At 46.2% G+C, this 24,869-nt stretch overlaps 1 protein-coding gene across 1 annotated transcript in view; it reads left to right on the top strand.

Annotated features, from left to right (window-relative positions):
- The window catches only part of TMEM132B (transmembrane protein 132B), a 312,206-nt gene that overhangs the window by 149,576 nt on the left and 137,761 nt on the right, over positions 1-24,869 (top strand). The window contains exon 4 of the mRNA XM_012447182.2: positions 12,225-12,411. Coding sequence (XP_012302605.1) covers positions 12,225-12,411 — 187 coding nt within the window. The remainder of the gene's footprint in view (positions 1-12,224; positions 12,412-24,869) is intronic.

The following is a 24,869-nucleotide window of genomic DNA, read 5'->3' as shown; positions in this document are numbered from 1 at the left end:
GAACACCTGCTCCAGGGCGGCAGCTGTGCCCTGTCTCCAAGCTGGAGCAGGTTCCCTGGGCCAGGAGGACTCGCCTCTGGCATTTCTTGCCAGCAGCCTCCGGGATCCCCTGATGATGCTGTCGGTGTTCAATTTGGCAGATTTGTCACCCACCGGGATTCCCTCATTTATTTATTTATTTTATTTTATTAATGTATTTATTTTTTGAGACGAAGTGTTACTCTGTTGCCCAGGCTGGAGTGCAGTGGTGCGATCTCAGTTCACTGCAACCCCCATCTCCTGGTTCAGGCAATTCTTATGCCTCAGCCTCCTGAGTAGCTGGGATTATAGGTGTGTGCCACCACTCCTGGCTAAGTTTTTTATTTTTAGTAGAGACAGGGTTTTGCCATATTGGCCAGTCTGTTCTCAAACTCCTGGCCTCAAGTGATTTGTCTACCTTGGCCTCGCAGAGTGCTGGGATTACAGGTGTGAGCCACTGTACCCAGCTGAGAGCCCCTCATTTAAAATATTATGCATGCATTCATTCATTCACTCACTCATTCATCCATCCATCCATCCATCCATAATATGTTTATGGAGTGCCTACTATTGTACTTTCCTAGGCACTGGGGGGTAATATAGGGAACATGCAGACAAAAATCCCTGCCCTCACTGGGCTTGCAATCTAGTGGACAGAAATAGCCCAGTGAAATAAAAATAAATAAAATAGACTTATGTTTGATGGTGCTGTTGAGAAGCAGCAAGGAGGATGATGGGGATTGCCCTAGCGTAGGAGATAGGTCTTTCAGTAGGGTCATCAAAGAAGATAGCACTGAGAAGACAGCTGTTGAGTCTGGTCCTGAAGGTGTAGCTGTCACAGGGAGGAGTGGCCCAGGTAGAGGCATGAGCCAACACAAAGGCCCTAAGGCAGCAGCGTGGCTGGAGCTGGAGGAGCAGTAAAGGGGCCCTGGTGGCTCAGGCAGAGTGAGCAGGGAGGGCATGGGGCCAAGTGTTTAGGGAGGTATCTGGCCATAGAGCTAAGGGGCCAGGTGTAGATTTTTGTAAGGACTTTGCCTTTTATGTGAATGAGATGAGAATTCCTCAGCGTTTTGAAAAGAAGAGAGAAGAATGTCTGACTTAGGTTCTAACAGCAGCACTCTGGCTGTGTGTGGAGACAACAGAGTGTAGGGGAGTGGTGGTGAGAACAGAAGCAGAGAGATCAGGTAGGAGGCTATTGCGGTCTCTCCGGCAAGAGGCAATGGTGACTTGGCCCAAAGCAGAAGTAGTAGATGCAGTGAGAGTGAAGGCATTTAAAATATATATATTTCCAAGGTAAAACCAGCAGGCTTTCTGGACACATTACACATGCACTATTAAGGAAAGAGAAGAGTTAAGGACGACCAAGATTTTGACCAGAGTAACTGGAAGGATGGATGGAGTTGCCTTTACTGGGGAAGACTACAATAAACCTCATGATCTTTGCACCTCCTAACTCCATCCCTTTGAGAGTAGTAAATTCTCCTAGTAAGTACAATCAAATATCTGCGGCCTTTAAATTTTGCTCTAGGTGAATGCGAGCACTCCTCTGATCTAGTGTTCTGCAGGAAGCTTATCTTGGGCTTGATCTTTGTAGGTCAGCGACGAACAAAGCCCTGGTCATCTCATTGTTACAGTCCCCTTAATGGAGAGCCCAGTGTAATCCTTTGTGCGTGATGTTGCTCCTGTACCCCAGCAGGGAAGACACCAGGCCTGGGAAAAAAAAATTGGCACTGATCGCAGTTGCAGCTGCCAACGGGCCCCTGGTGACCAGAGAGGCCTTCAGGGTGCTGGTCTTATAGGAGCCCTTCACGGCCACCTGGGAAAACCTAGCTAAGCAGCGTGCATGGGGCATGACCCCAGGACCTGCTCTCATTAGCAGATGCTTCCACTTGGTAGAGTCAACTTGCCTGTTAGGCATTTGAAGAATCCCTATTTAATGAGGCCCTTCCCAGGCCCTTCCCAGCAAAGGTGCAGAATGATCCTGTGCAACACAACAGGTGAAAGTTTCCACTCAGAAGCAGACTCTTTGAAAAGTAATTAGAGTTTTCTTTCTTTTAAGACAGAGTCTTGCACTGTCACCCAGCCTGAAGTGCAGTGGTGCAATCTCGGCTCACTGCACCCTGTGCCTTCCAGGTTCAAGTGATTCTCCTGTCTCAGCCTCCCGAGTAGCTGGGGTTACAGGCATGTGCCACCACACCTGGCTAATTTTGCAGTTTTAGTAGAGATAGAGTTTCACCATGCTGCCCAGGCTGGTCTTGAACTCCCGGCCTCAAATGACCCTCCTGCCTTGGCCTCCCAAAGTGCTGGGATTACAGGCATGAGCCACTGAGCCTAGCCAGTAATTAGAGTTTTCTGTGTGTGACTCTGATCTTCACTTTCCCCCTATGGATACATAACTGGCACAGGGCTGCGGACCTAGTGGTCATTCAGTAAATGTGCATGTATGAATGCACGAATGTCACATTCAGTCTCTCTCCAGCATGGACTGTGGCATCAGAGGTGTGGTGGATCCTGGATGCTCTGCTTTGTAGCTGTGTAACCTGCCTGCGCCAGGGCTTCCTTGCTCTCTAGTTATGGGTACTGTTCATCACTTCTCCTCTGGGCGTGCAGGAGGATTGCCCTTATGGCCCTGTGGTCAGATGGGGCCATGTGACCGGTCATCGCTTCCAGGCCAGGGCATTCCATAGTTAATGAGGAGAACAACTAGACCTCTCCTTTCCCTTTTGGTTGGAGATCAGATGTTCTAGATGCAGAACAGAGTGTATAACGCACACACTTGTGTAAAAATGGGGCAGAGCATCACACTTTTTCATGCTGGTAGATGATTCAAATATCTCTGCAGGGTTAATAAGGAAAGAATTACTTGGTTTGGCTGTGGGGAGTGGATTTTGGAGTCTGGGGAGGTAGCAGTAGAAGGAAGACTCTTTTCTTCTTTTATATTTTTGGAATTTTACATCTTAGGAATGGATTATCTATTCAAAATTTATATGTTATGAATCAAAATCAGACACCCAGTTCCACTCTGAGGTGAAGCCGTGAATGTTTGCCCCAGGAACCCGAGGACAGTACCAAGATCCGGCCCTCTGTCCTCCATGTCTGGAGTCTGTCATCTGATTTCTCATGTCCGTCAGCATGGGTTTGCTTCTCTTTAAGGAGACCTGAATAGACATGGGTTCCAGTGAGAAATCCATTGTCCATTTCTTATGTAACAAGCATTTTCCTCTAGGTTGGTAATAGAAAGGAACAGAGACAATTCTGAAAAGTTGTATTAAGGAACCTGGTGTAAGATGATTTCTGAGCCACTATTTGCTGGAAGGGTTTTGGGATGTTGTCAGAAAGATAGAGGCAGTAGGAAAAAAATTGTGGCAATTGTCTTAGCTGTCTCTGGGCTTGTCACGGTGATGCTGATAAAATCAGATAAGCTGGAAGTGAGGGTGAGCTGTTAGTGTGAGAAATTGCCGTGGGTTTGGCAGCTGAGAAAGCGGAGGAGCCTCAAGTATTTGCTCATTATCAAGATTTATTGTTTTCAGCTCTGGGAAAATGTTGGTAAGCAAAAATAAGGCCACTCATGCCAGTCGGCGAAGTACTTAAAAAAATTTAAGAACAGAAAAAGAAGAAGACTCTAACATCCTTTTCCTACGTTTGGGAAGTGGGGCAATGGGTTGGCCAACTTATTATGTGCTGACTTAGGAATCAGATGGAGAGTTTTTGGAGTATTTACACTGGAAAAATATATTTGAGATTTAAACAAAAGCAGAATAAACCAAACAAGAGAGAGTTGAAGATGGTCACCTTCTATGTTTATGTAAAGTATTTCTTGTCTAGAGGAAAGTATAGAAAATAATATAACAAACATTCATTCACCTACCCCCAGTTTTATCTTGCTATTTGGCTTTATTTTCTTCAAATTTTAAAAGAAATAGATTTTACAGCTATAATTGGAGCTGTCAGTACCTCTTGTTGACTTATTATTTCTCTCCCTTCTCTGAGGTAGGCATTATCATTACCATGCATTTTTTTGTAGTTTTTAACATAAACTCTAGAAAGAATTACTGCATATATATTTACCATTTTTATAAAAAGTATTATTCATATACTTTTGCAACTTGATTTTTACTCATTTTCTTCTATTTAAAAACAATTGAGGTATAATGAGCATGGTATGTAATTCATCTTTTTAAAGTGAACAATTCAGTCATTTTTAGTATATTCATAAAGTCATGGGATCATCACATTATGTAATTTCAGAATATTTTCATCACCCCCAAAGAAACTCTCCAGCCAGTAGCAGTCACTTCCCATCCCCCCACTTGCCCCAGTCCTTGGAAAACACTGATCTACTTTTTGTCTTTATGGATTTACCTGCTTTGGACATTTCATATCAGTGGAGTCATACATTATACGGTCTTCTGTGACTGGCTTCTTTCACTTAGCATAACCCTTTTAAGGTTCATTTGTATTGCAGCATTTGTCAGTAATTCATTATTTTTATGGCAAAATAATATTCTATTATATAGAAATATCACATTTTGCTTATCCATTCATTGCTTGATAGAAAATTGGGTTGCTTTCACCTTTTGGGGGAATGAACTTTTCACCTTTTGGGGGGATATGGAGGTGTTTCATGGAACCCAAGAAAAGTGTTGTTGTGGGTTCCAGGAACTGCAACCAGAAGTAAAAATTTACCAGAAACTCTGGAAATATTTATTCTAACTTCTGCCCTGTGATTTTCACTCTGATCTCTTTTTTTTCAGTTCTTAGTCTGCCTGGTAGAAGAGGTCTGCACAGCTGGTTAGATTTCACATCTCTGCTTGGAAAAAGCATCCCAGACCAAATTCCAAATTTCCTAGCTGGAAATCACATTCCTAGGAAGTGTTCCCCATCCAGTTGAGGTGAGGGTTCACTGCCAACCAAGTCCGGCCCATGGCTAGAGACTGGGTCTCACAGGATCATGCCATGTCCCGCCCTGTGGACAAGGGAAGAGTGGAAGTAGGGACATGAATTCTCAGCAGAATGGGGACTCACTGGTGAGCTGGAAACACAGAGCAAAAGGTGTCTGCTAGAGGGCCCCGAACCAAGTGTGTTTTTTCAGAGATCACAAATGTCCACAGGGACTTGGGGGACGTAAGTGAGTAAAGTGGCTAAGGCCTATCGGAAAGTTTCAGCCCCAATAAAGGGGGCCGTGTTCTGCCCCAGCTGATTATTACCACATGGGGATGTGGAATAGTGTTGCCTAACCTTCTCCAGAGAAGCCAGAATTACTATTTTTGGGGGTATAGATTGTCCATACTTAAAAATATTGCCAGCTGTTTCAAATTTTATAAAACATGATAGTGGGGATGATTAAGCTAAGTGTGGCCTGGCCGTGAGCAGCTCAGTCATATGAAGCTGCAATCTCTGGGCTTTCTATGTAACTTTCCCCATCAGCCAGAAACGCCATAAAGAAACCCCATTTCTTAGAGTATGCCCAGCTGGCACAGTCCTAGTTTTTTTTTTTTAAAGAGTTCTATATAGCAATTTGATTATGGGAAATCAGAAAATCAAACCAATAGTAAGAGAATGTTTTGAGTCCTGAAAGATAAGCCCCGGATTTAGACTAGTGGCTCTTTTTTTTTTTTTTTTTTTGGAGACGGAGTTTCACTGTTCTTACCCAGGTTGGAGTGCAATGGCGCGATCTCGGCTCACCGCAACCTCCGCCTCCTGGGTTCTGGCAATTCTCCTGCCTCAGCCTCCTGAGTAGCTGGGATTACAGGCACGTACCACCGTGCCCAGCTAATTTTTTGTATGTTTAGTAGAGATGGGGTTTCACCATGTTGACTGGGATGGTCTCGATCTCTTGACCTCGTGATCCACCCGCCTCGGCCTCCCAAAGTGCTGGGATTACAGGCGTGAGCCACCGCGCCCGGCCGACTAGTGGCTCTTAAATATTTTTAACCTCTGGACCTTTGACTGCCAACCACTGCCTGACTGGTCGACCTGAAACAGTCTTTTCAGAGCATACTCAGAGAAGGCAGACCTGTCCTTGACAGAATGGAAATGACGAGGCTGTGCCTGGATTTTATGAAATTGCAGAAAAAGATTTTTTTTTCATGCTCCATTCTGAGAGCCAGCCATTAGATCCTGATGAAAAAAAAGTTGTGTGTGAGGCAGAGAGACGAACTAAAACCCTTCTGGTCTGTTGAAGGGATCCGTGAGTGGGAATGTGCCCCACTCCTCTCTGGGACACCAGTGTTGGTGAGGACTCAGGGAGTGGGAAGGATGTCAGGAGGGTAAACAGGGATGATGAGGGGACCCCACGCAGTGGGGGTGTGGCAGCTGCTTGTCGTGTAAGTCCAGCCCCCAAAGCTCAGCCCCAGCCCAGCTTCCCCAGGAGCCTTCTGCCCACCAACAACACCTCTACTCACCTGCAGCTCAGGGGCTCTGCTGCACTCAGCACGGGCTCCTCTGAGACCAACTCAGACTGTGTTTAACACTCATTCATTCATTCAACAGATGTTTAATGAGCACCTCCTATATCCCAGACAACCTTCCAAGTGTGGGGGATACATTCGTGAGCAAAACAGGCACTTACATACTTCTGTGTGCATGTACGTGTGTACGTGTGTGTGTGTGTGTGTGTGTGTGTAAGAGGGAGAGAGAGAGAGAGAGAGAGAATCAACATTATAAATAAATAACAGTATGTTCAAAGGTAAAAGCCATGGAAAAGCTACAGCAGGATAAAGGGGTTAGAATTGTGGAGATGACAGTGGAATTTTAAGTGGGGTGGTCAGAGGAGGCTTTACTGAGCTGGCAGCATTCAAAGACTTGAAAGATGCTCCTTTTTATTTAGCACCTTGTGTTCATGCTGATCGTTTGGGATACAGTTTTCCTATGATTTTTTTTTAGCTTAAAATAGACTCATTCATTCCACAAACACTTGTTGAGGAGCTACTTGGCTTCTCATCCTTCAGGTCTCAGCTCAGCTGTCAGCTTCTTACTCCTGAACGCCCTTCCATGATCTCCTGTTGTAATTTGTATTCTATTTTGAAATTTAAGGTGATCATTTTGAAATTGTATTTTTTTAATTCTTAAAAATTGAAGAATTTTGTTTAACTCTTGAAACAACTTTAATTCTTCTATTTTGTGTTCATGATAGTGTTTGTCATTATGTGGTCTTTTATTTTCCTGACTAGTAGGACAGAAGTCTCAGCTGTTTTGTCTACTAATGAATCTCAGTGCCCGACACACCAGGGGGGTGCCAAATAAATGTTACTGAATAAAGTAATGTGCCAGGAACTGTAGTGACTACGGTGTTATAATAGGTTTTGGCCTTTGAGGAACTTGCAGTGGCCCAGTGGTGAAGACAGACATGTCTTCCCCAAGCAGAGCATATAAATTGACCTATGGCCTGGAAGAATATGGCTCAAGGCTCTGCTGGCTGGTGGCATGTCATCTCCCAGAATGCAAATGCCATGCCCCCCAGAGTTTTACAGGGTATCCTGTTGGGTCTTTTAAGTATGTTCAGTGAATTAAACAAATACACATTGAGCTCTACAATTTTCCAGGTGCTGTGCCAGCACTACCGTCAGGGCAGCAACAAGACAGGCACATCTGTGTCCTCATGGAGGTCACGGTCGAGAGGAGGAGTCAGAGGTCCCCGTCTCCTGTTGTATTTCCTGAGAGTCACCAGCAAATCCTATTCTGGGACATTTGTTCAGTGTAATCATCATTCGATGTTTACCTTGCTTCTTGATCACCTTAAAAATTAATGACTAGAAAAAATCTAAGAAAAAACAGAGACCTGAGACCAGAGACAGCTTCTCTTGTCCCATTTTTAGAATTAGCATGTGGGGAAAGTGTTACCTTCTCTGCCTGGTAGCTCAGAACCATCCAGAAGTTTGCAAAAATTAATCTCTGTAAATGACACAACTTGCTGGAGAACAGTCCCAGCTTTCAAGCTTGCCCACTCTTCTTTACTTCTTCCTCCCTCCCTCCTTTCTGATCCCTCCTTTCCTTCCCTGGTCTTGCGAGGCAGTCACTGTGGTGACCATGAGTGACATGTGAGAAACAGCTGGATGTGGTCCTGGGGACATGCTGCTGGGTTGGGGGCCATGTCCCTCTTTGCTGCCCCAGGGCTCCTCCTTCTCCTGGCTGGCATGGCTGAGCTGCAGCCGCACTGTGCACTAAAAGCAGCCTCAGCCCCTCCTCAGGGGTCCCAGGACTCCAGAGAGGAGGTTCAGTTTTTATGGAAGGGGAGGTTTCCATGGCAAACAGTCTTTCTGGGAGGCAAGTCCTTTTGGAAGGAAGGTGTGTACTCTAGCTTGAGGGAGAAACAGCCAAGCAGTGTGGCCATTCCACACCAGATTCCTCCTGACACACGCAGACACACACAAACACACATTCACACATGCTCTCTCCCACACTCACACACGCCTTCTCTCTCATGTACATGCACACACATTCACTTACACAGATTCTCTCACACATTCATACATTCACATCTTCTTTCACAGAAACACACATTCACACATTGTCACACTCACATCACACACATTGACACATTATCTCACACTCCACATATTCTCACACTCACACACATTCATTCATACACATTCTGTCTTCCACACACCCATTCTCCCACACACTCAACACATATTCACACATTCTCACACACATTCACACATTTTCCCACAACACATTCACATTATCTTTCACATTCACACAAATACACATTCTATAACACACACATTCACACATTCTCTCACACATACACTCACACAAACACACATCCACACATTCTCCCTCTCACAGACACACTCAGACACATTCTCTTGCACACATTTGCACACATACACACATGCACATACCCTATTTCTGTCACACACTCAGAGCTGCATATTCTCTCATGCTGACACACACATCCACACATGCACACATTCTCTTTCTCTCCCACACTCTCCTGTACACTCCCACACACTCCCACACCCCCACATTCATGCATTTACCCACACGCACACATTCTCTCTCACACACACTCACACACAGACTATCACACTCTCACATGCCTACTTCTCCACTGCAGGGAAAATTGCCTAATGAATGTCTCATGGCTGAAACACTGATCCTGATTCCTGAAAGGTGGTTGTAATTATTAAACCGAGAGAATCATGAAACACTTCTTGAAATTTGAAAGGCTTATCAAGAATAGATCAGGAACAGGTAAAATTAACAGTTGTGAACTCATTTTCATAGAAATGGACTCATTAGCAAGCATACCCACTGCCTAAAAGTATAAGACCTCTTTCCTCTGAATTGAGAGAAATGACCTTTAAAAAAAACCTTGACATAAAATTCACTCTGCCTTAATTGCTATTCCATTCATTGCTGGACTTGGGCAGGTTGGTGCAGCTCACAGGCTGGGAAGTTGGAGAGAAGCAGATGTGTCCACAGTCAGAGGGGCTGATCCTGCCATACAGACCCTACCCTCTTTGCCCAAAGACTGGCCACTTCTCTTTCTTTACCCCAGGACCAGAAAGTTGATTTTTCAGGATGAAATGGCTGGTGACAGAGCTCATTTCTCCTCTCGCTGGATCTTCACTTTCCTAGCATTAGCTTCTCTGAGGTCTACGGAATTGCTGAGAACCCGGCAGGTATTGGAAGCAGCTCCCTAGTTCTGGTTACAAAGCACAGTGCCATCCAAGGAGAAATTGAAAATTTGATCTGACAGGACCAAGCATCTCTTGTAGGAGGTGACTTAACAGATGGATTCGCAGGGAATTTCTGTGACCAGTGAAGAGAAGTTAGGCTAGAATGTGGTGGATGGGAAATGGCAGTGGGGCAGGAGGGATGACTCTACCTGAAAACTGAGCTAAAAACTCAGCCCTTCATCTCTACTTTCTTTGCCTTTCACTAAAGATACCCAGACAAATAGGGGTCCCCTGGTGGGGAAGGGGGTCCCGTGTGTGCACACTTTCAGTCCTCTCATGAGTTCAGAAACTCCTATTCAACACACATTTTCTTACAAAACAATCTGTACCAATAGATATTTGAAGATTTATAGACCCGAAGTATGTACATGAAGCTTAGGCTCAGCTGGGACCACCTGGCTATATTTGCCCATGGGGGCACCTAAACTTTTCCACAGCTGCGTGTCCCCTATCGTTCATCAAGTATGAATTCATAGTACTGGATGGTACATAAAGTGAGTATACACCCGTTCCCTCATTCCATCCTCATAATTCTACTGAAAGTAGAAAGACTGATATTATCGTTATTCACTTATTTTCCAGGTGAGGAAGCTGATGGCAGAAGGTGCATAAGTGGCTTTCCCAGGGTACAGAGCAGGGCAGCAGTTCTCCATCTGCCCTGTGCAACAGGTCACCACAGGCCACATGTGACTGGCAAGCACTTGAAATTAGGTTACTATGACTGAAGAACTGAATTTAAATTTGATTTATTTTCAAATTATTTTAATTTGAATGTGAATAGCCATTTGTGGCTGGTAGCCACCATATTGTGCACTATGGTAACTGAGAGTTCCTTAAACTCTTGGCTACGTGAGAAAAAGATAGCCTGTGACCAGATCTATATGGAGTACAAGGAGGCAGAACGGTGGTTTCTCCACCACCGTTCTTAAAGGGGTCCCAGTGCAAGGGAGCTGTCCATGGTAGGAGAGTCCATTAGACAAGCAGCAGGCAGCAGGTTCCTTCCTCCCTCCCTCCATCTCTCCCTCCCTTTTTTCCTTTTCCTTTTCCTCTTCCCTTTCCCTTTCCTTTCCTTTTTTTTTTTTTTTTTTTTTTTTTGAGCTGGAGTCTCACTCTGTCACACAGGCTGTAGTGCAATGGCGTGATCTTGGCTCACTGCAACCTTGCCTCCCGGGTTCAAGTGATTCTCCTGCCTCAGCCTCCTGAGTAGCTGGGACTACAGGCGCACCACCATGCCCAGCTAATTTTTGTATTTTTAATAGAGACGGGGTTTCACCATGTTGGCCAGGATGGTCTTGACCTATTGACCTCGTGATCCATCTGCCTCGGACTCTCAAAGTGCTGGGATTACAGGCATGAGCCGCCGCACCCAGCCCAGCAGGTTCTTTTTCAAAACTCTTTCCTCACAGATTGTGAGTTTGGGAGCCCAGACTGTAGATCTTGCCTAGGCCCCCAGAGGCAGGAAAGAGACTTCTCAGCACACGTAGGTCCTGGCAGGCTCATTGGCAGAGAAGGAGCAGGTGGAGTGTGTGGCTCTGGCCTGGGCGGAGCTTGTGGATCAGCTGCTCTGCCATCACCTTCCTTGGATCTGGGTGAAGCTGGATTCACGGGGATGGAAACAGGTTAATGAATCTGGGGTCATTCACAATCCTGTGCTGCATGGCTTTCTGTTTTAACTCTGTTTCAGTGACTTCCCTGTCGATGCGATAGCCTGCAATTTACAAGCCCATGTCAATGACAAGGGGCTCCCTGCACATAAAAATACTGAGAATCACACTTGTCTTTTTCAGTTATAAAGAATTCACCAACTCCTTAGCCCCCCACCTCCAAACACATATATGATGTAGCCATTACATGAATTAAGGCAGGTGGGATTTCCTTACATTACTTCTAATCCCATTTGATGAAATGAGAAATGCAGCATAGTATCTTCTTATGTTGCTCATAGTTTGTGTAGCAAACCGTGTAGTGTGTGAAGGTCTTTCTCACTCTCAGTCTCCTGATGCTTCCACACATCTATGATGTCTTCACTATTATCTGCAAATTCTAAAGCCTGGAGAGTTTTAACCACTGGTCCACAGACCCCAGCTAAGTAGAAGCAGGAACAGCCAGGGTTCAGGGTGTGCTTTGTGATTGGAGGAGCGGTGGAGCTACATCAAATGATCTGGGGGCCTTTCCTGAGTGTGGAGCTTGGACTGTGGCATGCCCGTGCCTGGGCTGGGGAAGGGAGACCTGTGCATGGTGTCTTCAGAGGTGAAATGCTGGCTGAGCTACTCGTCCAGTTAAAGGCAGCCTGCTTTCTGCAACACGGAACCCTGGAGATAGATCATCAGCCCATTCTGAGCTGTGGGCTGCTGATGGGCAGCCATGAATTAGGCTCTGTCAACGCTGCCATGTGACTTGTTGAACTTGGCAGTCATTCTTTTTTGGTTGAGAAATAAGAATGTGGCAATTTATTACATTCTTGACATTCTGCTGAGTCTGAGGTTTTAAATGGAACCTTAATATGTGTTTGTTTTTCAGAGTCAATGGATCCTTCTATGAGATCTTGCAAGTAGACTTTGGAATTGATAACAGCAGTGACCTGGCTGGGGCCCAGCAGATTACCTGGCAGGTGGAGTACCCGATTGAGGACTCCATGAGTGAGCTGGTCGTCTCCGAGATCTTCGTCAGCCAGACAACCTTTGTGGGCATCGTCCCTCTTGCCATGGTGAGAAACAGGGGGCTTCAGAAAAAGTGTCACAAAGAAGTTTTCTTTGAATATAAACATGGTGCACTGTATAATCTGTTATTACCTATGTACCTGATACACTGTTTAAACAAGGAAAATATGCTTAAATTGCAGTTGATCTACCTACTTTCCATAATGGCTCCTTGGAAGCTATTTAGGGTCTACCGTGTAATCCCTTTTCATTTGTGGATGTTGTGGAACTGTTTCCTGGGGAGCCCTTATTCTTTATTTTCTCAGTCTGCATGCATATCAGAACTGAGTGCTACACTGAGTGAAAACAGTTTTGTTGAAATGCATCAGGGTTACATGGTGGCAACAGTGGCTCTGTATGCCAAGCAACCAGCCCCTTGTCAATTGGCTTTGCTCTGAGGGTCCCCAGGTAACTTACAGATTGGAAAACTCTAAAATGCAGATAGACTGAAAGAGGCTTGCTAGGAACTGACCACTTTAAGAAGGGTAGAGTCCCAGAGTCCACAAAACTGCCTGTGCTTCTGCTTCACTGGCCTGGAGGTGATTGGACATCTTACCCTGAGCTTGGCTGAAGTTATGTTCACAGTCAAGCTCAGGAACTGCATCTGAGATCATGGTCATGGGTGAGATTCCAGAGCCTAAATTCCAGAGATTCTGCAGAGACAGGAAGTCCATGGATCACCCAGCTGCTTAATACTCTTTTTTACACTGGAAATGTTCAACCATCTTCTGCACTGCTTTAACTTTCCTGTATGGTACCAGACTGTGGGATCCATGTCCATATACTCTATAAAAATCTGTAGGTGCTTTTAATCATCCATCATGCAAGTTAAATAACAAAGTTGAGACTCCCTTGAACCCTATATCTTACAATTAATTAATTCTGCCATCCCCAAATCTTGAGGATCTCAACTGTGTTGAGTGCATCTCTCTGCTGGGAACACACTTTCCCTATGTCTCCCATGACTGGCTCTTTTTCCCCAACTCAACTATTAGGGAGCCACCTTCTCTGACCTTGTTGGCTAAAAGTGGCCCTCCCTCCCCTGCCAGCTCATTACCCTCTGCCTGTCATCACCTGTTTTATCTTCTTCATAGATATTATCACTAGTTGATATTTAGGGATAATTTTCTGTCTCCAGAAAATTAGAAGGTAGGATTCATGACAGTAGGGTTATCCTGGACAGTTCTGTCCACATCTGTCTCCCCTGCACCTGGCACAATGCCTGGCACAGTTAATGTTTGTTAAACGAATGAATGGATCTGTGCTTTAGTCCAAGCGTCCACGGTCATTGAGTTTTTGAAAATTAGACTGACGGAGATCATCCCTATCATCATTGACCCACATTGTGGTTTGAGGGCAGCCACATCTAGATGGGGAAGTACCTGTTAGGGAACAGAGATGGATGGCTATGGGTTTTAAGGTGGAATGAAGCTGCATCCCTTGTGCCCGGGAACTCATCTGTAAATTCTCCAGCTCAGCTAGGTCAGGCTGAGGTTGGGGAATCTCTACTCAAAGTCCTTACCACTTTTCTCTATGCTTTATCTGTAGCATTCCATTCACTGTGGGTTCAGAAGCTAACACTGCTGCCATCTCCTCTACCTCCACCTTCTCCTTCTTCCTCCTCTTCCTCTTCTTTCACTTCCCCTCCTTCTTCTTCTCTTCCTTCTTCTCCTTCTCCTTCTTCCTCTTCCCCTTCCCCTCCTCCATTTCCTTATTTCAAAGCAAGTCATGGAAAGATCAATGGCACACCCTTGCATGAAGTAAGGATACTAGGGTACATAGCTACAGAATGTACAAAAAATGGGATCACAGCTGGAACACCCTTGCATGAAGTAAGGATACTAGGGTACATAGCTACAGAATGTACAAAAAATGGGATCACAGTTGTCAGAGTCTGACCAGAAGCAGAAATCCCTCTGTAGTTAGAACAGAGCAGCTTAAGGACTTAAATACACAGGGAATGAAACAGACAAGAAGCCAGACAGAACAGGAGAGCTGGGCACCCTAGTAAGAGTGGGAATCTGCTCCTACCCCCAGGCCAGAGGGTGAGGGCGGAGGGGGTATTACCAGAGCCCAGGACCTTGGGGTCACTGCTGCAGCCAGAATCACATTCAAGCAGCCTTGTTAGGGCTGGAGCATGGGAGAGATTCAACTGTTGTGAAGGATGCTACCTGAGGCAGGGCTGGGAGTGGGGTGAGGAATTACCTGGCTTCTGCCTCCCTCCTCCTGCCAGATCCTGCAAAGTCCTTCACTTAATCTCACCCTGCTAGCTGAGACATAAGCTCAGAAAACAGCGTCTTCAGGGGTCAACACTGTTATGACCCAGAACTGATCAGAGGAGGGCCAAGGACTGGATTCGAGGGTGACAGGCTCGAGCTGATGCCATTATCTTTCTGGTTTTATTGCATGATATGACTCCTGTGAACCAAATCCCACCTGTCCCTCAGAAGCTTGCACATTGAGAACGTGGCCACACTGCATCTCATTCCTCTCAGGTCACCTCTTGGCTCTCTCGGACCAGAATGCTCCACTACGGCTGATTTCTTATCACTTTTTACTTGAAGGTCAAGTGTGAAGAGGCCGCTCCTGGTTACCCTGGCTGAATTAGTCTCCGCCTTTCTATTTTCCCTCATTTGTCCTTGTCTCATGCAGATCCCATCCCTGTCTGTGATCCATACTTATTTTATGAGTGTTTGTGTCCTGTCTGTCTCAGTCTAGGTCCAGTCATGAAAAAGAATGTGAACATGGAAAGAATTGTTAACTATGACAGAGGATTGGGATAATGAGGGATTGGTTAGTTAGAAGTGAAGAGAACTCTAAAGAATATAGGAATGACAGACAAAGGGAGCAGCTACTAGCCTGAGGGCTGAACTATAATGCTCAAAGAAGAGGTATCCCCTGCCCGTCCCCCAGAAGCAACATTTCTGCACAGCTCACTGAATGGCAGATAAGTTGCTGATGTAGCACTCAGGCAGAGCTTGATGGAAATCTGCCCTCTGCAGTGCTAGGGACAGCTATTCACAGGGTGATGCACTTGCTACAAAACTACTGAAGGTGGACGTTGGGGAAAGCTGCCAGCTGTGAGGTGCTGCTGGCCACCATACACTGAGGAAGCCACCAATGCTGGAGAAGGCGCATACATGGCAGGAGCTGTAGAGCAAGGAGCTCAGAATCAGAAAGCCAACCCTTTCCTCCCAAACTCTCTCCAGCATGCTCTACTGACAAAGCCTAACATCGTGCCCATTGAAAAAGCAAAAATATCGACATAGGGCTCAGATCTATTTTCACAGAGCAGGTAATGAGGGGTAAACTTGGAGCTGAGAGGCCATGAACTGATACTGGCATGTCTTCCCCACTGGATTTCAAGCTCCCTGATGGGAGAGGTCATGTTTGTTTTGCTCACTGGCTGTTTTTTCAGCCTGGTGCCGAGTATATAGTATTTGCTCAGCAAATGAATGAATGGTTATGTCTACCATTGGAGCTTGAGTCCATTGGCTAGAGAGCTCTTGCTTGCTCTTGTATTAATTTTCCTGTGCTGCTCTAAAAAATTACCATAAACTCAATGACTTAAAAAAACCTACAAATTTATTATTTTAGAGTTCTGGAGGTCTGAGGGTCCTAAGTAGGTTTCCTGGGCTAAGGCGAAGTTGTCAGCATGGTTGGTTTCTTCTGGAAGCTCTAGGGGAGAATTTACTCTGTACCTTTTCCAGCTTCTAGAGGCTGCCAGCATTCCTTGGCTTATGGGTCCACATGATTCTCATCTCTGCTTCCATCATTGTATCACCTTCTCTCACTCTCCTGCTTTCTCTTCCATCAATACCTGCTCTGTGAAAATAGATGTGAGCCCTATTTCAGTATTTGTGCTTTCCCTATGTCCTCACAAGGGGCCCACCCAGATAATTCAGGATAATCTCCCCATCTCAAGATCCCTGACTTCATCACACTTGCAAAGATTCCTTTGACCATGTCAGGTAACATATCCACAGGGTTTGGGATTAGGACGTGGACATCTCTGGAGGGGGCTGTTATTTTCCTACCACACTTGCCTTACACAGGATTCTGGCTCTCTCTAGTTGGAACTTCCCTGAAGCTGGGTGCTCAGGGCTCTCCATCCGTCCTCCATGATCTGTTCTGTCGTTGTAGCCCCAGGCTGCTAACTGCACCAGCTCACAGCTTGGTGCCTCCCAGGCTGTGGCCTTGGGAGCTCTCTTGGCCTCCTTGTCACTCTGGCACCTCTGACAACTCCAAGCTCCTAGGGATACCACTGTCTTGTCACCAGGGATGCACTTTCATTGTGCTTGGCTCTTCCAGAGGATCCCAGAGCAGAGCTTCCAGAACCCCAAGAAACATGAGTCTCTTAATTTACACAGGCAGCCTCATCCCCAGGGAGGATGTGGACCACCACGGGACAGGGGCTGGGTAGGCTTTGGTCAGAGTTCCTTATCACTGACCTCTAATCCTGGGACTGGGAGGAGGAGACCCGAAGGCAAAGCCCAGCTGGCCTCTCATTCTCTATATTGCCTCAGGACGGTCACCTAACCTCCCTTTGCTTTAGTATCTCGTGTGAGTTTCCAAGTGAGAGTACCTCTTCTGTCTACTCCACAGTGGTGTCAGATGGATAAACTGAGTCATAAAATATGAACATGCTTAAACTATCAAGGCAAATATAAATGTTGTGTATCTAGAGGGTAAGTGTCCCAGATAGGGCACTGGAGCAGATTCACCTGGCGTGTGGGATTAACAATCCTTGCCATCGAGCCAGTTTCATTATCCTATTGATTTGCCTAGGAGGTGGTAGACCCTGGCAAAATTTCAATTATGATTTCCTTCAAGGTAGGTGGCAGTGAGATATTTTGGTCAAGAGCGTGGGCTGTTGGGTCAACCTGCCTAGTTTGAAATTTGATCTCCAGTGATTGCTAGCTTCATGGTATTGGGCAAGTCACTGAATCTTTTTGAAGCGCTATTTCTTTATCCGTAACCTGTAAAAATCACATTGCCTGCCTCATAGTTTTGTGAGGATTAAATGAGATACTAAGGTAAGGTGTTTGCACATTGGCCTGGCATACTGCATGCACCCAATAATGTTGAGCTGTTACAATTTTCATCATTGTCATTGTCTTATCTAGCCATCTGTAGGTATAGTTGTCAAACTTTGGAGAAGTTAAAAAGAAGTTCAATCTCAGCATAGATGATGGGTTCTCCTCTTGGAGGAAAGGAGGAAGAAAGGAGTCTGGTTTGCTGAGTCAGACACAGCTAAGGGTTTAGGGTGGGAACATTATGGGTGCAGACAGAGAGAATCCCAGATGGTCTGGGAGCCCATGGAGGGCTCCTACCGTTTGGGAGAGTCGGGGAAGAAAGGGAAGGAAGGAATGCGCTATCTGATTCTTGAAGGTGAACAGACATTAGCCAGGCGGAAAGAAGGAAGGGTGTTCTAGGAGATGGAACAATGTGTGTGATGAGCAGGGGCAGGAGCAGGAGCATGGGAGGTTATGGGGCTGCAGGTGGCTTGGTGGGGCTGGTGTTTGGGCTGAGGGGAGGTGACAAGGGCAACAGAGAAGGGGGCAGAACACTCTTGTAGGTTTGTATGCTTTGCTAGGATGTGTGGTCTTCATTCTGGAGTCATCCTTTATTCCTTTGTTTGGATCATTTATTGTGGATCACAGAGAATGTATGGATCCAGAAGTATTCATTGAAGTTCTGTATGTTGTGGTTTGAATGTGTCCCCTCCAAGATTCATGAGGAAACTCAATCCCCTTGTGGTGGTATTAAGAGGTGAGGCCTTTTGGGAAGTGATGAAGCCACAAGGACTCTGCCCTTACGAATGGATGGCTTCCTTACAAAAGGGCTGGAGGAAACTGGCTTAGGCCCTCTTGCCTGCCCCTTCTGCCATGCGAGAACATGGTGTTTCATCCTCTCTGGAAGATGTAGCAACAAGGCGCCATCTTGGAAGCAAAGAGACCAGATCTTCAGCAGACACTGACCCTGCCGGGGTCTCGGTCTTGGTCTTCCAGCATCCAGAACTGTGAGGAGGTAAGTTCCTATTCTTTATAAATGACCCAATCTCAGGTATTTTGTTGTAGCAGCACAGACGAAGGACCCGTGGTCTCCTCAGCGGGTGAGGTGGTGGCCAGTGGTATCCTCTTAGCCAATGGCCACTCCTGCCTCCTGCTTCCTCCCCAGCTTTCTTGCTAAAGGGGCCTCAGTTGAGGTCTTTGCCCTCTGAGTGGCCACATCCTTGGGATCACTGGGTAAGGCTGGACCCCTCCACAGCCCCAGGGTGGCATCTGGATTGGTCTAAACCATCACAGTTAGTTCATCCCCTTCCCTTGTGATTATCGCATCCAGGAGGAAGTTGCCTAGTTGGACGAGGAGTCTGGAGAAATACAACTTGCTGTTAAAAAGGAATGAAGCACAGGGACATTCCTGCTTTCTGTCCCTGAGCATGACTGTGTAAGGAGCTGGAGGTGTAACTGTGAGAGGAGCTGTACACACTCTGGGGTGGCAGAGCAGAGAGAGGGTAGGAGGCTGTGTCCTTGCCAGTGTCACAGGTTGCCAAGCTGCCTCATTACCAGCCTCCCTTCTCTGGCCTCCTGCCTCGTGACATGGTAAACCTGCCCACTGTAAACCCCCTCTGGCTAGCGCTTGGCTGCAGCTTGAAGGGTTTCAACTGAAGGCTTTTCTTAGCCTCCTATCACCCTCCTAGGTCTGCTGGGCTCCTCGCACAGGGGTCATCACTATCAGGAAGGGAGGGTAGGGATGCCATCCACTGTGCCATCCCTCATTTCTTCCTGGAGAGGAGACTCATTCCTACAGGCCCCAGCTGGCTGTGGCACCTTCCTCCCCATTGGTTAAAACAGGGTTGCATACACAGATGCTGGGGGAATGAGGGTCTGGCCTTGTGACCTCACCTGTGACAGCCATGGGGTGGGCAGTTGAAACATCTGCACCCATGGAATAGCCCACCCAGTGCCCCTATTGCCCTCTGAGAAGGTGCTCCTGTCCTGGGATTCAATCCCAGGCTTATGATTAAGGACTTTGCTGCCACAGGTGTGTGATCCTGGACTGTGTTGGTTGCTGATGATCTTTTGGGTATCAAGTCAGCCTCTACTTTATGAAGGTAAATATGCAGCTTTTGGGAGAATGCCTGATAGAAGTAGGAGAGACCCAGGAGTAGACACCAGGTGAAGCTGATGTAGTAGCCAGGCTGGCAGAGGGAGATGGCTGTGGTGAGGTACTCACTCATTCATTCTTCCCTCCCTCCATTCATCCAGCGATCTACCCGTCCATCCACCCATCCACCCATTTACTCTTCCATCCACCCATTTACCCACCCTTCCATCCACCCATCCACCCTTCCATCTACCCACCCACCCTTCCATCCACCCATTTACTCTTCCATCCATCCATCCACCCACCCTTCCATCCATCCATCCACCCATTTACTCTTCCATCCATCCATCCACCCTTCCATCTACCCATTTACTCTTCCATCCATCCATCCATCCACCCACCCTTCCATCCACCCATCCACCCTTCCATCCACCCATTTATCCTTCCATGATGCTTTCTGCATCATCTTCTATGTCTGTGTCATTTTTTTGCTTCTCTCCCTGGCTACGAAATGCTAACAAATGTGTCTGTTTCTTTTTTTTTTTTTCCTCTGAAGGCACAAGTTTTCCTTTTTCCTTCAACAGTGTCTCTTCTCTTAGGTTTTCTGCCTAATTACTGAGCTTTGAGCTTAGAGATTTATTTCTGGGTGTGGCTTGGTGCTGAGGGCTACAGTCCACCCTTCAACAACCGTTCTCAGAACAAAAAAGCCTGGCTCTGCACATGCAGATAAAAAGCACATTATCTTTCAAAAAGATTGGAATAAAAAAATAAGCACACTTGTGAGTTTCTAGGCAACTGGGCACATGGGCTCAGCACAGGTTACAATGAGAGATCATCAGAATTGTTTTCAGTCGTATTGTCCTGAAAGCTTACAACGAGGCCTGGACACAAACGCTTCTTTATTTCAGACAGTGTTTGTGTGCCTATTCTCTGCCGAGCGCTGTTCTAGTGAATGGTGATGAATAAGGCAGACAAGACCTCAGCTCTCGTGCTGACCTGCTGGGGGAGGGGACTGATGAATGCCAGAAACATAAACAGTTGACCTTTGAACAATGCAGGTGTTAGGGGCACTGACCTCTTCACAGTCGAAAGTCTGAATGTAACTTTTGACTGACCAAAAACTTAACTGTGAATAGACTAGTGTTGACTGGAAACCTTACTGAAGGCGTAGTCAATCAACACATATTTTGCATGTTATATGTGCTGTATATCAGCAGGCCCCAACCTTTTTAGGCACCAGTGACTGGTTTCATGGAAAGTAATTTTTCTATGGACCGGGATACGGGGATGGTTTCAGGATGATTTGGGTGTGTTACATTTATTGTGTACTTTATTTCAATTATTATTATAATTTCTATTATTCTTCCTTTCTTCCTCCCTCTCTTATCCGTCCTCACCCTCCTCCTCCTTTCTCCTTCCTTATTCTTTTTTCTTCACCCTCCTTCTTCTTTCCTCCTCCTTCTTTTGAGATAAAGTCTCACTCTGTTGCAGTGGCACAATCACAATTCACTGTGTTCTCAATCTCCCGGGCTCAAGTGATCCTCCTGCCTTAGCCTCCCAAGTAGCTGGGAACACAGGCATGCCACCATGTCTGGATAAGTTTTTATTTTATTTTATTTTTTGTAGAGATAAAGTCTCACCATGTTGCCCGCTGGTCTTGAACTTCTGGGCTCAAGCAATCCTTCCATTTCAGCCTCCAAAATTGTTAGGATTACAGGCGTGAGCCACTGTGCCTGGCCTGAAACTTATTAAGTACCCTTGACACCCTTTATTTTCTTTGGATGATTCTGCCTAGTGGCCCCAAAGGCCAAAGGTCAAGGTCAGGGACTTGACTCTTATGAAGCTCCCCTTCCTCTCAAGAGAGTCTTTCTCTGCCTCCCGTCTCTGTGTGTCCTGTGCTCATGTGCTTTGCTGGTCACTGGGCTTCAGATGCAGGCAGGCTCTGTCTGTGGAGTCTCCAGCTCTGAGTAGGCGCTTTACCCCAAGGAAGGGCCAGAAGGTGCCATGTGGGCCCTTGGGGTCTGTCCCAGCTTTGGGATGCCATAAGCAGGAGGGCATTTTAGAAAGCTTTGAAGGCTTCTGGAGCTGTGTCTTGTCTTTTGTCTTGTGTAAAACTTTAAACAGTGCTTGAATACATCTTCCTAAAACATCACAGATAAGTGCCATTGACTGCTTTAATTCCCACTGCCTCGCCCAAATTAATGACTGTGTATCTTGTTATTTATTTTATCCAGAACTTTGTCTTTCTGTGTATCTGCATTCTCATGCCTATATGGGGCCGCAGTAGTTCGAGGCTGCAGTGAGTCGTGATTGTGCCGCTACACTTCAGCCTGGGCCACAGGGTGAGACCCTGTCTGTAACAAAACCAAACAAACGTATGTGGGGCTGCAGAAAATCCATGGTATGGCTTTGTGTGTGGCTGTGTTTTAAAACAAATGGCATCATGTTGAGTGTAACACTCTTTAAAGTCAACAATGGGCTTTGGAGGCTTTTTGTGCTAATATGAATAGAGCTTAATCATTTTCTAGAAACTATTATATTCTGCAATTGGTTATTCCATAGGATTTTTTTTTCTTTAACCATTTCCCTATTGATGAATGTTTAGATTGCTTCCATTTCTTTTCTTTTCTCCGTTCTCTCTCTTTCTCTCTCTCTCTCCTCCACCCCCCACAACCCCCAACTACGATGCATCCTGTAAAGCTCCGTCTGGTTTGGGGGTGGGAAGTGGGTTTTATATCATGTGCCAAATGGTCGTCTGCTGGAGTGCTATGTTAGGCAGGAAAAAGGATGCCAATCAGTAAACAAGTCTGTTTTGGGTGCTATATTAGTTTTCTAGGGCTGCAGTAACAAATTACCACAAACTGCGTGGCTTAAAACAATAGGAATTTATTTCCTCACAGCTCAGGAGGCCAAAAGTCTGAAATCAGGTGTTAGCAGGGAGGTGCTCCCTCTGAGTTCTCGAGGGAGGAGCCTTCCCTGCCTCTTCCAGCTTCTGCTGGCTCCAGGCATTTTTAGCCTGTGGCCGCCTTGCACCCTTCTCTCCCCATGTCATCACATAAGCTGTGTGTGTGTGTGTGTGTCTGCGTCTCTGTGTCCTCGCCTATGAGGACACCAGTCATTGCATTGAGGACCCACCCTAATCCAGTATGACCTCATTTAGTTACATGTGCAAAAATTCTATTTTCAAATCAGGTCACATTCAGAGGTTGTCAGTGGACGTGAATTTTGGGGGGACACTAGCTCACTATAGGCATAGGAGGCAAAGCAGCGACACGGGTGCCATTGACCACTTAGATCCGGGCAGCCCAGTCACTGCACCTTGCCCATGTGCAGTGAGAACTGGAGTTCCAGATCATGACTCTGCCTGGCTGTTATGTCTCCTGCCATTCCCTCAGCTACACAGTACTCAGGCTCAGTCTTGTTGACTGGACTCGCTCATCAGGACAGGAAAGACTTTTATTCTCTTTGAAAGTTATTTTCTTTTTCTTTTTTTCTCCCTCCCTCCTTCTAGACAAAAATCTTGCTCTGTCACTCAGACTGGAGTGCAGTGGTGTGTTCATAGCTCACTGCAGCCTTAACTTCCAGGGCTCACGTGATCTCCCCACCTCAGGTTCCTGAGTAGCTGGGACTGTGGGCCCATGCCACCACACTTAGCTGATTTTATTTATTTTTTGTAGAGAAAAAGTCTCACTATGTTGCCCAGGCTGTTCTTGAACTCCTGGGCTCAAGTGATCCTCCCACTTGGCCTTCCAAAGTGCTGGGATTACAGGAGTAAACCACTGTGCCTGACCTGAGAGTTGTTTTTGTGGAATCATGACTTCATAGCCTCTCTAGAAGGCCCATGCTTCTCCTGCTTCCCACAAAAGGCCAAGTTTGTCAGTATAAAAACTGTTGAGGAACACACATGACATTTGGCAGTTGGTGTCTAGAACGAGCTGAAGGTAGGTCTGTCTCTTAGGTTCTCTTATATGCCAGAATGAGCAAGGCGTTCTGCAAGCAGCCGTAACCTTGGTTATATACACATGGTTTCACCTGATTGATCCCACCCTCTCAGAGCTGAAAGGAGCGATTTTAAATTGTCAAGGAGAATGTCTGTCCACTGGGTACACTTTACAAATGGCCACAAGTAACCGTCTTTGTCATCTGAGCTGAAAGCCACGTGCTTTGTAAATGCTGCCGTATGCACTTGCTGCAGGGTGGGCACCCCGCTTGTGGCATTCCTGGCACTGCAAGCCAACTACCCATGCTGCTATTCCAGCATGCGGTGCCAGGGAGGCCATTTAGGAAATCCATTGCTGCAGTGGCCCCATAACTGGATTTGGCTCTTATGCCCCCCCCTGAAACTTACATTGAAAACATAACAATATTAAAGGACTGCTCTTGGAGGGTGAACTGGGTCAGCTCAGTGGAAAGGAAGGGAAAACCCATTAAGAAGTTTGGTTCAATTGACCTGCCTCTATTTGGGAAAACCTTTGCCGATGTATAATTTCTGAAGGTGAAAAATAGACCCATCTAAGCAAGTTTAGGAGAGAAATGGGTGGTTGTCAGTCAGAGTAATAAAGTGGTGGAATTCCGGGTGCTTCAATGGCTGGGATGTGACATGACAAATTTTTAAAGGCTCCGTCAGTACCATTAATATTTATGACTCGTCTCACAGAAAAACAGCCGTCGCACGGCGCATCCATTAGAGACTCCGGCCCTGGAGTTGTCCTGCTTGTCGGGTGAGCCCCGAATCCCAAAATTAAGAGTGATTATGCAAGGAATTTTGTGGTCCTGTTTTACATCCCCTTAAAGGTAGTAAAATAATCAGGAAGCTGTATTTATTTATTTATTTATTTATTTGAGATGGAGTCTTGCTCTGTTGCCCAGGATGGAGTGCAATGGCATGATCTTGGCTCATGGCAACCTCTGCCTCCCAAGTTCAAGCAGTTCTCCTGCCCCAGCTTCCCAAGTAGCTGGGATTACAAGTGTGTGCCCCCATGCCTGGCTAATTTTTGTATTTGTAGTAGAGATGGGGTTTCACCATGTTGTCCGGGCTGATCTCGAACTCTTGACCTCAGGTAATCTGCCTGCCTCAGCCTTTCAAAGTGCTGGGATTAGAGGCGTGAGCCACCACGCCCGGCCTTAGGAAGCTGTATTCTGTATTTTAAAGACAATAATTTTCTTTAAAAAAAACCCCACAACTCACTGTTGACAGTGAACTAGATTATATATCACGGTTTGGGGATTGTGACTATGCAGGCTGTCTATGAGCACTTTGAGTTACCCACTGCAAGCCGGATATTCCTGTTTGGCAAACCAGAACCCTTGCCAGCGAGTCACTTTCCTGATCAGGAAACGGCCTCTTCTCCACAGC

The sequence above is a fragment of the Aotus nancymaae genome, unplaced genomic scaffold (genome assembly GCF_030222135.1).
Source record: "Aotus nancymaae isolate 86718 unplaced genomic scaffold, 86718_ANA_hifiasm-v0.15.2.pri h1tg000021l, whole genome shotgun sequence".
Taxonomy (NCBI): domain Eukaryota; kingdom Metazoa; phylum Chordata; class Mammalia; order Primates; family Aotidae; genus Aotus; species Aotus nancymaae.
This window is presented reverse-complemented; position numbering and strand designations above follow the sequence as displayed.